General features: G+C 39.4%; 1 protein-coding gene across 3 annotated transcripts in view; it reads left to right on the forward strand.

Annotated features, from left to right (window-relative positions):
* Positions 1–14,207, forward strand: part of SLC25A13 (solute carrier family 25 member 13) — a 166,112-nt gene that overhangs the window by 137,232 nt on the left and 14,673 nt on the right. For all 3 annotated transcript variants that reach the window (XM_012757119.2, XM_012757122.2, XM_076006430.1), the window contains one exon: positions 2,332–2,472. In XM_012757119.2, coding sequence (XP_012612573.1) covers positions 2,332–2,472 — 141 coding nt within the window. The remainder of the gene's footprint in view (positions 1–2,331; positions 2,473–14,207) is intronic.

Below are 14,207 nucleotides of genomic sequence, written 5' to 3' on the forward strand. Positions count from 1 at the left end.
AATGAGGGGGAAGAAACCAAAGCGTCTGGGGCAAATGCTCTGCCCTGAGCACTGTGCTGGCTGCTGTGCCTTCTCCATCTCTTTGATGTGCACAGACAGGGACCGAAGCTCCGTCTTCGCGTGGGATACTCAGCTGCCTCCTTAGCCGCTGCTGGCAGTGCTTGGATGAGCATCCATTGCATTCCTCTTCGTTCTTCAAGAGGATAGGTGTTCTCTGATTATTTTCCATTTTACCCTGGGTAGAGCTGGTCTTACCCTTTTGTGAGCTTTGAAAAATCGGCCCTCAGTCTAATTCCAACCGAGTGAATCATTCTCAGCAATTCTGCCCCGAGTAAAACAGTCTTTACATTTTTAATTTGTATTCATTTTTGAAACTCTCCTGATACCATCTTCCTATGAAGAGAGCTTTGGTCCAGCAGTACAGAGAGAATCCTTACTGTGCCCTTAGCATGGCTACTTAGGCTACAGCTGTTTCATCTTAGCATTCTGCAAACCATAAACCGCTCCTGCTGCGCCACATGGAGCATGTAGGTGCAAACTCACAACATGCTCAAGGGCTGTCCACAGGCAAGAGGTGGTTCTTCCCACGTACTGCAGGTCAAAGCAGTGTGTGCACTAAGCACAGCTGTTCGGAACCGTAGGGCAAGGAGCAGAAGGACACGTAGCCTCAGAGTATGTCATCTCGCACTCTGCTTCCCACTACTTCCCCTTTCTCTGGCCTTTCAGTGAATCCAAGCCAGGTCTTTTCTACTGAGATCGTTTGGCCTGCCTCCTCAGAGTCACCTAGCAAGAGCAAGGCAGAACTCAGTGGAAGCAACCCAGGAGAGATCATCCGCAGCAGCTGAAACTCAGGAGAACACCCTTGTCCTCTAAACAGCTTTAATGTGTGGAGAGAAGGACAGTCCTTGTTTGTTTTTAAGGACAAGTATGTCTTAAGGTATCAAGTTGGTAAAAATGGAAAAACAATTTGATTTAGAGAGTTAGTAAATGAACATTTTTCGTTTATTCTTTTGGAACATTGTTACATGTGTTAGATTAATTGTGTACAGGTATTTATTTTTCTTTATAGAAGTAACACATGATCTATACAAGAAAAAATTATAGCAAAAGGGGAAAAATATTTATAATCCTGTCACCTCAAAAGCACCACTGTGGTGTATTTCTTCTACATGGTGGTAGAGGATAGCAGGGGGAAATCATGTACATGCATTTTAATTAAACATATTAGAGTTTTTACTTACCAGTATGTATTCAACATTTTTCACTGTATTTTTATTGGCTGCATGATATCTCAATGCATGACATATGCAAATTCATTTACTTTGTCCCTTACCACTGGATATTCATATTTTTAATTTTATTGCCAGCTATTCTAAACAATGCTCCAAAGACCATCCTTGTAGCTCTTTCTAATTAGTACAGTATAGTTTGGATGATATTAAAATTTAGTATATGTGTGACAAGGAAAAACAAGTTGAGGTACAGTAAGAAAGAATGTAATTGCTTATAATAAATATGGGCTTAGCTTCAAAATAGCTAGCTTAAAATTTCCCTTATAGTGCACTTTAAAGATTTCACTGATGATCGCGGAGGTATGGCACCCAGCCATTGCTGGAATGAAATAACACACGGTGTTCAAAGTTTGGGCCATAATTGATTTAATGCATATTTTTGCTACTTTGACATATCATTTATCTTATATGAAAAGAGCAATTCTATGCACAGGTAATATATAAATTAAATTATAAGGATATGTAACTCCATAAAATGATATTTGATGATCGACCTGATTTTTTAAGCAAAGAAAAAAAAATAGCTTTCATCTAAGTTTACATGTTCTCCAGCAATTTTTGAATCGTTGCCAGAACGGTGAAATCATTCTAGAACTTTTATCCTCCTTGCCCCATTCTTATTCTGGGAGGCAAATCTGTATCTCTTCATTAGGATACTAATTGCTTTTCAATTTATTACTGCCTCGTGTCCTTGGCTTTGAGCCCTGTGGTGGCAGTTGTTGGTGCTTTGAGGAATATTTGTCATTTTAGTCTGAGGGCTCTGGGAAGCCAACCGAAGTCTCTCTTCGGTCTTTGCCCTCTTTCACGCTCCACTTTAAAGAGGTAGGGCCTCTTTACCCAAGGCTTCCTAGGCAGTGACTGTGTTTTCACACTCATAATCCCCAACCCTTTAAATTGATGGGCCAAGGACTGAAACCACAGTCTGTGGAAGATAGAATATCCTGGGCTTCTTCGAGAATAATCATTCATCTTTTCCTGGCCCACCTTACCATTTCCCTGGTTTGACTGTAAATTTTTTCTTTTTTTTTTTTCTCTTTAGGCAGGAGGCTCCCAGGTGATTTTCACAAATCCTTTAGAAATCGTCAAGATCCGTTTGCAAGTGGCTGGAGAAATCACCACTGGTCCCCGAGTCAGTGCACTGTCTGTTGTGCGGGACCTGGGATTCTTTGGGATCTACAAGGTAACTTTCTGTAGTCATTTATTTGATTACTTTCTCATCTCCTAAACTAGGAACTGTCATCAGCATGAAATCAATTTTTCCCATTTCTGTGTCTGGAGAAGACGTTCTGCTGGAGCTTATGGGGTACCTTTATGTCAATTAGAAGGGGGTGCCCCTTTCTACCATCTGTCAAAAAAACTGTCCTTTAGTACAACTGCTATGGAGAACAGTATGGAGGTTCTTCAAACCACTAAGAATAGGACTCCCATAGGACCCAACAATCCCCCTGCTAGGTATATATCCAAAAGAAGGGAATTCAGTATATGGAAAAGATATCTGCACTCCCATGTTTATTGTAGCACTATTCACAACAGCCAAGATCTGGAATCAACCTAAGTGTCCATCAATGGATGAATGGATAAAGAAATTGTGGTACATATGCACAGTGGAATATTGTATAGCCACAAAAAAGAATGAAATCCTGCCATTTGCAACAACATGGATGGAACTGGAGAACATTGTATTAAGCGAAATAAGCCAAGCACAGAAAGACAAATCTCCTGTGTTCTCACTCATATGTGGGAGCTAAATATTAAGGATAGGTGCAAGGATCACAGGGCTACGTCTGTCAGGAGACATGCTGAGTTCAGTTTAAGGAGAAGCCCATATTAGGTCATGAATTTAGTTTCTGATCCTACACATCTAGTCTTATCCATGTTTTCTATACAGATGTATGCCTTGCTTTAATTATTATAAAACTCCACTATTTTGCATTTAGAAAATGGTTTTTCAGAATGATTGCAAAACCAAACTTTTAGAGGATTCTTGAAATTTGTTACTCACACTCCTCTACCAAAAAGTTTTAATGGAATATACTAGAATTACCTTCATATATGCTCAGCTGTAAGGCTGTATCAAACATAAGATGTTAACCATTTTTCAATGAGAAGATTTTTTTTAAATGTTTTATACCAACTTTAATAAGTAAACCTTTAGTGATACAGGGATAAAAGTCAAATGCCTACTTAAAATAATTTCCTTTATTTATGCAGAAATATATACAATCACATTATATATAATTAATATGTTTTGTTTCTATATACACATCAAGAAATATTTCATTCACATTATTCATATGAATTCAGATCAGCATCTTGATTACCACTTAATCTACCTTTTGGATCATCTGTTAACATGGTTTTGTAGGGTACATTGTCTTGATTTTTATTCCAAGCTTTGCAAGAGGAAGCACTTCTGATCTGTATGTACAATATTGTTCCTGGAAATTTTATCCCATAGACACATGACATTAAGTCAGTGATATTTTTTTTTGCCTTTTCCCAGTTCATTCTGACTGGATAATAACTAGTCCCTGTAATGTAGCAATTTGCCATATTACTTTTTAGAGTGAACTTTAAATGACTTGTTTTGACATTCAACACAGCATTTGTGAGGTCCAAGCCCCCTCCGCCAATACTTTTTTACACTTTTCTTTTTAACCTGAGTTCTGCAGGTGAGGTCGGTAAACATCCACAATTAGGAATCATCGAAGTTGTTCCTAGTGAATTTGCCTTCCCCAAAATGGTACTCTGCACTTCTCTAGGTCAGGTGATTAGAAGGATACCCCATGATCTGAGACTTTGTCAGATATAATATGACGCCCTCTTTTCTGGGATTGATTTTAGTGGGGGAAAACTTGCCTTATATTCAGGTATTGGGGTGTTTAGGAATAAACATGCAGACTTATTAAAGTAGCACTTCAAATGTTCAATCTGTGATTTTGCAGTGTAACATAATGTTCTATAGCTATTTTGCTTACCAACTTATTACCCAGCTGTAAAAAAATACACAGCATTGTCATGAGGCACAGCATTGATCAATTTGAAGAAAAATCATCACCTTTTCTAAATTTTTAGGCTCGTGCAGTCTGTAATACGATGTAGCAGCATTTCATTTTGACAGGTTGCCAAGCAGTCTTTCAACGGGCTGTCTGGTAGAAAGCACTTAGGTACTATGGCAATGACTATTATCGAAGTGTCTAGATGGATGAGATGGTAAAAACTTGTTTGCAGATACAGAAACGGAGACTGTTAAACTACCTGCAAATGATACAAGACTAGGACTTAGTGCTTTTCATCTTCGCATTATTTCATAATCTTAATCCCCTTTAACACTCCCTGGAAGCAGTTGGTATCCTGATTTTGTAGTTAGGGGAATAGAGGCTGCCAACCGTGGTATCTGAGCTGGAATGGAGGCTCAGAAGTTTCTTGTTTCCACTTTTGTGCTAAAATTGCTTTCCTGAAATGAGCAGGATTGCTCAAGTTTGAGCAAGAGAGCTCTCCCATATAAAGGTGGTTTAATTACTAGTGTAGTGGTTTAATCTAGTTCAGAGGCATTCCACAGGGCTTGGTGATGCCTTCCAAGCCCTTTCTGGTGGATTGGTAATTACCAAGTAAAGGCAATAACACTTTGAGCTTCTGAAAACCGCATGTCATTGTAAGAGAGTGACCTGGCAATCTGTACCTTCCTGCTGGCCATCGGGGTCAGCTAAATTCCATTCACCTCTCTGCAGTGTGGGCTTCTCTTGTATTACCACGCTAGGTGACCCTCTTTTATAATTTCCCAGCTGTCAGCCTCAGGCTTTGTTTCTTGTGAACCTCTTTTCTCCAGCCCCTGACCACCTCGCCCCACCCCACTGCACCCCTCCTTGGCCAGAAATCACTTTGGCAGGTTAAAATCCACCTTTCTAGGGGGCACCACAGCCTTTGCATTGCTGTGTAGTTTCATGTGTTTTTGTTTCAGGATAGTGTTTTTTATTAATAAAGCTTTGCCCTGTTTCCAGTCCTGGTTGGGTAGAAATGTGCAGATGACCAGGAGTGACCTAATACAGTACTTTTAAACCTAATATGTGTCCCTCCAGGTGGGTCTTTAAAAAGAGGACCACTGTCCTAGTTTTAGTTGGGACAAGTAGTCTTCATTTTCCTTCTCTGGGTCCTTTTGTTTGCTGTTGTTAACATTATAATGCAGGACCCTGGAGGGTTGGCTCTGTCTGTGTGTTTAGGCCTGCTGAGCTTAACCTTGCCTAAATTGGACTTAACCAGGCTTTCTCTTTTTCTCCTGAATTGACTTGCAAAATACCAAACTATTCTGACTTCCCAGTAAATGGCAATTAGAATACTTGCTTTAGAAGTACATTTGCAACTGAAAAAATAAAGTGGGAAAAGGTAAACATTTCACATTCCTAACGTTAGAAATAGTTTAGAGCAGATATAGTGAACTGTGTCAACAAAGCCCCCCTCTAAGATGGTAATATTTAGAGATTTAGTTATAGCACAAGGAGGTAGTTGATTTACAGTAAAGGCAAAATAATTAAGTGCCTTTGAAAGAACTATTTGAATATAAAATGCAGTTAAGGGAAAAAAAATCTACAACATATCCTACTTTTCTTAAGAATATATGAGGTTGTAATTCCTTTTCCCTGGATAGCTTTTGTTTTATTGCATAAGGCCCTAAAGGATGATAAAATAAGTCAAATCAATTTTGACACAGAAAAGAAAGTTGTATACATCTCCTTTTGAACATTACCTTTTCCATAGGAGCCATCAAAGCTTTAATGAGGGGACGAATTATACTTTAGGAATGGAATGAAACTTGTCATTTAACATTAAGTGGCAGCACAGCTAATACATGCCAACAGATGTTTCATTAGGAATCAGTAAAACAGTTCATGTCCTTTTTGAGGACAAAAAATGATCAGTGAAGCAACAGCAGCTAGAACCCAGCAAGCATTGTTGAAAACAGTTTTCAAATTCTGTAAGCACAAATTAAACTTTGGCTCTAGCATGGGAGGTCACTTAGGAATGTGGGCTGGGTCTGCTATCTTCTAACCAAAGGTATTTATTTTTTCCCCACTGTATTTGACAGAATATTCAAATGTATTTTTCATTTTTACATATAAACATGTGTGTTCATCCATACTGTGTATAAATGAATCATTGGAGCTATTGTCCATAAATTCAGGAAGCAAGTAATAATGTATCAGTACATTCTTGTTTATTCTGCTAGTTATCTCAAAGGGATATTATTTGTTTTTTTTTGTATTTTAAATGTAAAATACAAGTTTATATTTCAAAAACAAGCAAATAATTTAGAAAGGTATATGAAGGAAAGTAAAATTCTATTTCTACCCCTTACTGTCCATTCTCTTCAAAGGATAGCCACTACTAAAGGTTTTATATATCCTTGAAAAATAAAAAAAAACTTTCTGTCACTATCTGTCTGTCACACAGATTGTATCCCTATCAATATTTCAATGTAGTGTATTTTAGCTCAAGTAGAATCTTTCTAAACATATATCTTAAAGCTCTTTTCTGATTTTATTTAACAGTTGTATAAAATATTTTTAAAGTTTTTTTTTTAATCAGTTTCTTGTCGAGTGTCATGTTATTTCTAGTTTAGGGCTAGTAGAAACAATGCCATGGTAAACATACCTGCCTGTATTTTAACATACTTTTGTGAATGTATGCAAAGGATAAATTCCTAGCAATGAAGTTGTTAGGTCAAAGAGCATGTGCATTTTTTTTTTTTTTTTTTAGTTAGTAGGTTTCATGAAATTTCCTCAGTTTATCAATTTTATCTCGGTAGCATATGGCAGGGCTATATAAGGACTTTACCATCTCGTGGGGGCAGTCAGCCTGGTAAATAAACCCTTAGAATACAATATGTGTGTAGCCGGGAAGAGCTGTTAGAGGGGTGATATGTTTGAAAGATATTTGAAAGTTAGTCTCAAAAAGTTCTGGGAAGTGATGAAAGGTGGAAAGTAAAGGACGATTAAAAGATGACCCTCAGGTTTCTGGCTCGAGCACCTGTAATGGATGGTGATAATGTAAACTTTACAATTTCAGAATGTTCAAGAAGCTGCAAGAAAACTTTAAAAGACCTTCTATCTGTTGTTACCATTATAATTCAAGAATAGAGATTTAGAAATCTTTTGAGATTTACCTAAGTGACCTAAGTAGGGAGGGCAGGGCTGAGGCTGAGACCAAGTTCCCTGACTCCCTGACCAGTTGTGTTTCTTACTTCTACCGTATTGAAGACAGGCCCTAAGACTAGGGCCTGTCAGAGGGATAGGTGCTGTAGATGCCCATGGAGAGTCCTGTGCATGCTTGAAACTGTAAGAGGGGTTAAGATCTCCAAGCTGGTGGGAAACCAGTGATGAAATTCAAGAGCCCACCCGTAATTAGGTGGCACGAAGAAGTATGGGTGGAGGAAACAGCAGAAGTGCTGGGCCAGGAGTGGTGGAACTATTTCTTTTTAAGCCCCAAGTTACAGCTGAGGAAAGAGAGGCTTTATGGGTTTACGTAATTTGTCCAAGGTCATGATGTACCTGGTAAGTAAGTGGTGAGGCTGGGTTTCCAATTCAGTTCAATCTTTATTTGAAACCTGACCTATCACATAATGATGTGCTGAGCTAGGTAGAAGAGAATGCCTATGCCTGGTAACTTAGATTTTCAGGGAAATTTAAAAACAAGGTTGTGTGCCAAGCATAGATATTGAGCAGTTGGCCGGTTTGGTGTCATTGTTGGCAGTGAATGGAGATGAAAAGAATTGAGATGACAATAAAAAGCATGGATGTGTGATGGCTTAGGCCAGCGTGATTATGTGATTTTTTTTCCTAATTGTTTTTAGTACTCTATGCGATTAGAAGTGTTAGATACTATAGGACAGTGACTCAATTTTGCTTTGTTTTTGTTTTTTAGAATAAGAACATGCTACATAAGATCTTGTATCAGCTCTTTAAATTATAGCAATTAAAATTATTTTATCCATTGTAGAGCAAGAGAACCCTATTTTCTTAACTTTTACATTAACCAGAGTCAGTAATAAAAACTACATATGCTGGCCGGGCGCTGTGGCTCACGCCTGTAATCCTAGCTCTTGGGAGGCCGAGGCGGGCGGATTGCTCAAGGTCAGGAGTTCAAAACCAGCCTGAGCAAGAGCGAGACCCCGTCTCTACTATAAATAGAAAGAAATTAATTGGCCAACTGATATATATAGAAAAAAAAAAATTAGCCGGGCATGGTGGCGCATGCCTGTAGTCCCAGCTACTCGGGAGGCTGAGGCAGAAGGATCACTCGAGCCCAGGAGTTTGAGGTTGCTGTGAGCTAGGCTGACGCCACGGCACTCACTCTAGCCTGGACAACAAAGCGAGACTCTGTCTCAAAAAAAAAAAAAATAAAAAAAAAAACTACATATGCTAAGCAGAAAGCCATGATTCTATTCCAAATGATACCTACTTGTGTTCACTTAGAAATAACTTTGTGCCACAACATGTGCAATGGGAGAAAATACTTGCAAACCTTATATCTGATGAGGGGCTAATATCTAAAATATGTAAGAAATGTATACCACTCAATAGCAAAAGAACAAATAACTTGATTACAAAAATGGGCAAAGGACTTGAATAAACATTTCTCCAAAGAAGACATACAGATGGCCAGCAAGTATGTGGAAAAATGCTCAACGTCACTACTCACTGAGAAAATGTGACTCAAAACCACTATGAGGTATCATTTCACACATGTAGGAATTGCCGTTATCAAAAGTACAATGATAAGTGTTCGCAGAGATGTGGAGAAATTAGAATCCTTGGTGGAAATGTCAAGAGGTGCAGTCACTATGGAAAACAGTACCAAGTTTTCTCAAAAAGTTAAGAATAGAGCAACTATATGATCCAGCATTCTCACTTCTGGGTATGTATCCAAAAGAATTGAAATCAGGTATCTCAGCGAGATACCTGCACTCTCATGTTTATCGCAACATTATTTACAATAGGTAAGATATGGAAACAACCCAAATGTCCATCAACAGAGGAATAGTTAAAGAAAATATGGTATATTTATATAGTGGGATATTATTAAGCCTTAAAAAAGAAGGAAATCCTGCTGTTGGCAACAACATAAATAAACCTGTAGGACACTATATTAAGTGAAATAAGGCAGTCATAGAAGGGCAAATACTCTGTGATTCTATGTATATGAGGTTTCTAAAATGTTCTACATTTCATGATATATGTGAGAGTGAATGAGTCTTTTTACCAATATACTAGCACCAAAAATCGAAGAAACAAAAAACTGCTACAGGAAAAATTGCCTTGCTTCTCAGTAGAGAAAGAGAAAATGGATGTTCAAGGAAACCATCCCCTGAGAATCAGGATTTCAAGCTGTTCTCCCATGGGTTTGCAGGCTGAATTTATATTTCTTGTGTGATATGAAAACCTCAAGTTGGGAATTTATTTTTAAATAGTCTTGAATTGACAGTGCCCACAGGTGCCTGACAGAAGCAAATACAGTCTCTATAGAGACGAACTGACCTTTAACCCAGACCTCAAAAGAATTTTCATAGATAATGGTCCAAGGAAAATAAGATCTTTTTTGCAATGAAAAAAATCTCAAGTCAGGCAAGGCATTAAGACACTTTAAAAAGAGATAGCAAAAACTACAGGATGCATTCTAAACACGATTTAAAATTATTAGCAATATATAATGAATGTTTTGTTTTAAAAAATGAAAAGCAAGAGAATATTGATAACGATTAAAATTTTGAATTCAACAGATTAAGCACAATGGAAGAGAGAATTAGTGAACTGAAAGATAAATTATTCAGAATGCATTTCTGAGAGACAGAGAGATTGAGACATAGAGATGTAGGGCTAAAGAAGGAAAGCTTTGCCCTTCACCCTCAGAATTTGCTGAAAAAAATTGACAAAATGCTGATTAATAGGAGAAAAAGGCATACAAATTTATTTTAACATGCAGAGTATCAGGGAATTGCAGGAGAATGATTACTCAATAACCCGATGGGATACAAATGTTTATATACCTTCCTCATAGAGTAAGAAGAGATGGGGGTTCAGGAGTGAATGATTTTTAGGGGGATGAATGGATCCAATGCTCTGACAATGTAAGTAAATAATTCTTTCTGGAAATTGAAGGGACCTGGAAAACAATGGTTTGGACCAAAGTTTGTCTGGGCTCTAAGTGTGGTATTTAATATTCAGTCTCTTCCACTGTAATATGAGTTTTAATCTTCTCTGGTTAATTAAATTTCGGGAAAGGATCAAAGGCAATTATATTCTTTTTTGGGAAGTTCAGTTTCTAGTTAGATTATGGGAACTTCAGAGAATAGCTTCATCCTGTGCTTTGGGAGAGACAAGAGGATCAGAGAGACTAGGGGTGGGGGATGATGGTGGGAGAAAGCATAAAGCATGCGTATGGTACAGAAGGAAAGCAAACAGCTGTAGGCAGCTGCCTCGGTTGCCTTGTACCTCGGCAAGTGTTGCACTGCTGGGAGAACAGCAGCCAATAGCTGGGTAGCATTCTGGGCCTGGTTCATGCCAACTCTGTGTTGACTGTACTAGGTTGCCAGCATAGTTGAAGGAAAAGGAAAAGAAAAGAAAAAACCGAAGGAAAGTAAAGGTAACAGAGGCTGTACGTGCACTATACATATTAAAATTTCTAGAGTGAACACCTAGAGTAGAAAAAGACATATGCAGCTTCCAAACAGGTAATGGGACAGTGGGCGTGGGGCTGGGGGATGTGTAGGAAAAGGGTAAGAAAGGAAAGAAAACTATTGAAAAGGTGGGATGTGTTTTGCAGATTAGCTTTGTGAAGGTGACATGACTGGCAGCTTGGGGACTAAAATCCCATGTGATAAAACTCTGTTGTCACATCTAGGGTTTCCAGCCCAATCTAAGTGATGAGCATTCTTGATGGCGAAGCAATATACAATAGTAGAACAATAGAGCACTAGAGCTGAGACGAGACTGGCATTTCCTATAGAAAAACCTGAGAGTGGCCAAGGTGATTTTATTAGAATTGCAATGAAATTAGGAAGAAACTGATGTCTTAAAAGTCCCTGGACTAAAGAAACTAAATAGTAGACATTTGTATTTTATATTCAAATCTAAGTAATTTCAGTGTTCACTTGATAGTCTTCAGTTGTCAGCTAGCTTATTTGATTTGGTTTTAACACCAATGACACAATCATAGAACAGGTCTTGGCACCAGTGATGTTTCTCAGCAGGACGCTGAAACTCACCCTGTGCAAATCCCAGACACGTGGGGTCTAGCCGTCCCTCGACTGGGCAGGAGAGGAGCTGCCAGGCTGTGTCTCTAAGGGTTAACTCACTTGGGGGAAACCAAGAGGAATGCTGAGGGATCAAGACATGACATGCTGTCCATTGTTTGTAGCTTTAGGATCAAAATATACAATTATACATGCCAAATAAATTCTAAACCTGTAAGGTAGGAAAAGAAGGGTGGGTGGCTCTGACGACAGGTGCCAGAAGCATTGAATAACCTTTCTCAGACACAAGGTGCACCACTGTTGTCTTGAGTGCTGCAGGGTCCCCAGTCTGGCATTTTCCCCCATGCTAGACAATGTGCATTCACTGCTGGAGTCTCTGTTAAGCCTCCGTCTCCCAGACCTGCTGGCTCCTGGTGCCCGCCCGACACAGAGGTGCCTTTGTGAGTGTAATTACCTTTCCCTGTACTAGAAATAGTCTGTTTAGAGCTGTGTTTGCGGGTACTGCTAGAATAAGCAGGAATTAGCATGTGAAAAGACCTGCCCTGGCCCTGCCTTCTTTATCAGCACCTCCTTCAGGACTGGTTTTTTTCCTGTTTGGATTGATTGGGCAGGTGTGATACTATCCAAGATGAAGAGCTTTAAAAGAAGAAGAAGAAGAAGAAAAAAAAAAAAAAAAACATTGGAGATAGATCTCTGTGTGTGAAAGAGAGAGAGAGAGAAATCCTGTTGTGTTGCATCTTTTGACAATTTCATGCCAGGCAGAGCTGGCAGAGTAAACCTGAGTGGATGATTCCAGCAACTTGAGAATTGATTAAAGCTTCCTTGGGCTTTCAACACAGTGTCCACATCAAAAAGGCATGAGAAGCAAAATAAATGATTCTTTCTGCCATGATGATAACTGCGGCCACTGCCTCTAAGCCTGTCTAATTGGCCTGTGTCAATTGTGGACTATTAACTTGGAGTTAAGTGATACCTACCCTTAAAGCTTTCCTAGACCTTAAATAGAACGATGATGGAGAGACTTTAGAATGATACAGAATTGGAATGGAGCCAGAGTCGATAATCAAACCACCCCGAGTTGCCTTTTATTGTCCCCATCTATATTAGTATTACTTCTGTTGAAAAAAAGAAAAGAAAAACCCAATAATTTTGCTTCTTTGGAGGGATAGTACTTTAATCAATAGTAAGAGATTAGAGGATTGCATTTTGCATTTATTCGTTTTCCCCAAGAGATTTTACTATGTGTACAAAGGAAATTCGGGGCCAACTAGAGAATGTCTAAGGGCAGAGCTGCCTAGAGAGCTAGTGAAAAAGACTTAAACAGGAAAATGTAGCGATTTTCTTATAGGACAGGAATGTTCAAAGCTTTATTATAAGTGGCACACTTCAAATGTATTAATTTTTTAATGGTCAAAGTAATTATTTTTGTGTTGCTGACGCAGGCTGTAGGGCAGCAGAGGGTTTTCCTTTATTATGAAGTCGCCTGTTCAGAATGGCTGATCACTTAGTAAAAATTATACATGGGGCAAGTAAAATTCAAGTTAAACAGGTTTACATCTTGCTGTAGGACTGGAGAATGGGTGCTCACCACAAAGTACAGGATTTATCGAGGAAGCTGAGAGGGAAACATTTTCACCCTTGGAACTTTAAAAGCGTTTCTAACATCCTGCTTCTCTTTTCATTGTGTGGGAGCAACAGGTCAGGTATTGCCTAAGGCAGCCTTACAAATTGGCACCTGCCTTTATGCCTAAAGGAAGTGGTGGGGGAAAGAAGGCCATGGAAATTTAATAAGTCTGTGTCCTTTTCTCCAGCCTTTTGCAGACTTCGCTTTCTTTGAGAATCGGGCTTTGATGCCTGGGGCTCAGGGGAGGCCAAGGGCCACCTCCTGCCTCTACTGCAGAGGTATTTGCTGCAGGGAGCAGGTGCTGGACCCGGGAATGGTGCAGGTGCTGGGAGAGGCTGGGAGATGCAGCCCTTCTGGTCATCACATTTGTCTTTTACATTGTACTGCAGTGGGTGCTATACACAGGGCAGTCATTACTTCACTTATCCCTAAAGCTCCGTTTCCCCACTCACCTGCAGAAGGTGGCCTTGTGGTATTTTTGACAGGTGAGGAAGGTTCAGAGCTTGATCCCTCCTGTTTCTCACCATGGGCTAAGCATGCCAGCGGGTGATCACACCAGGTGTTCTTCATTCCTCAGTGGATGGAAATTTGCCTGATTAAGGGTCTTAACTCCCTGGCAAGGCCGTCCTGCCTCTGTGGAGCTGGGATAGTGGCTTGTCCTCCAGTTCTCTTTGTCCCTTGACTTACTCCATTTCTTCCTCTTCCTCAGACAACCAGAAACCAAGCACCTCTTCCATATCCTCATATTTTCTCTAGTTTGCATAAATTATTTGACCACGTTGCCTGATTCCTAGCTTAAAAAAAAAATACAGCATATTTCTAGGCATTTTCTTTTTAGGTTGCACAATGCAGCCCCACTCTTTCTTCAGGTTTGTTCTTTATTTGCATGTTTGTTTTTTGATCAAGCCATTTTTCTTCTCAGTCATCTAGAGTCGTTTTGCAGCATCTCTTGAAGTGCATCACACTTCTTGGGAAACCCCCCCTTTCTCAGGGATACACGATTTACTGTCGTGATGTCAGGTCGGGAAGGAGAGGCCATGAGGAA

Source organism: Microcebus murinus, chromosome 9, assembly GCF_040939455.1.
Source record: "Microcebus murinus isolate Inina chromosome 9, M.murinus_Inina_mat1.0, whole genome shotgun sequence".
In the NCBI taxonomy this organism is placed as follows: Eukaryota; Metazoa; Chordata; class Mammalia; order Primates; family Cheirogaleidae; genus Microcebus; species Microcebus murinus.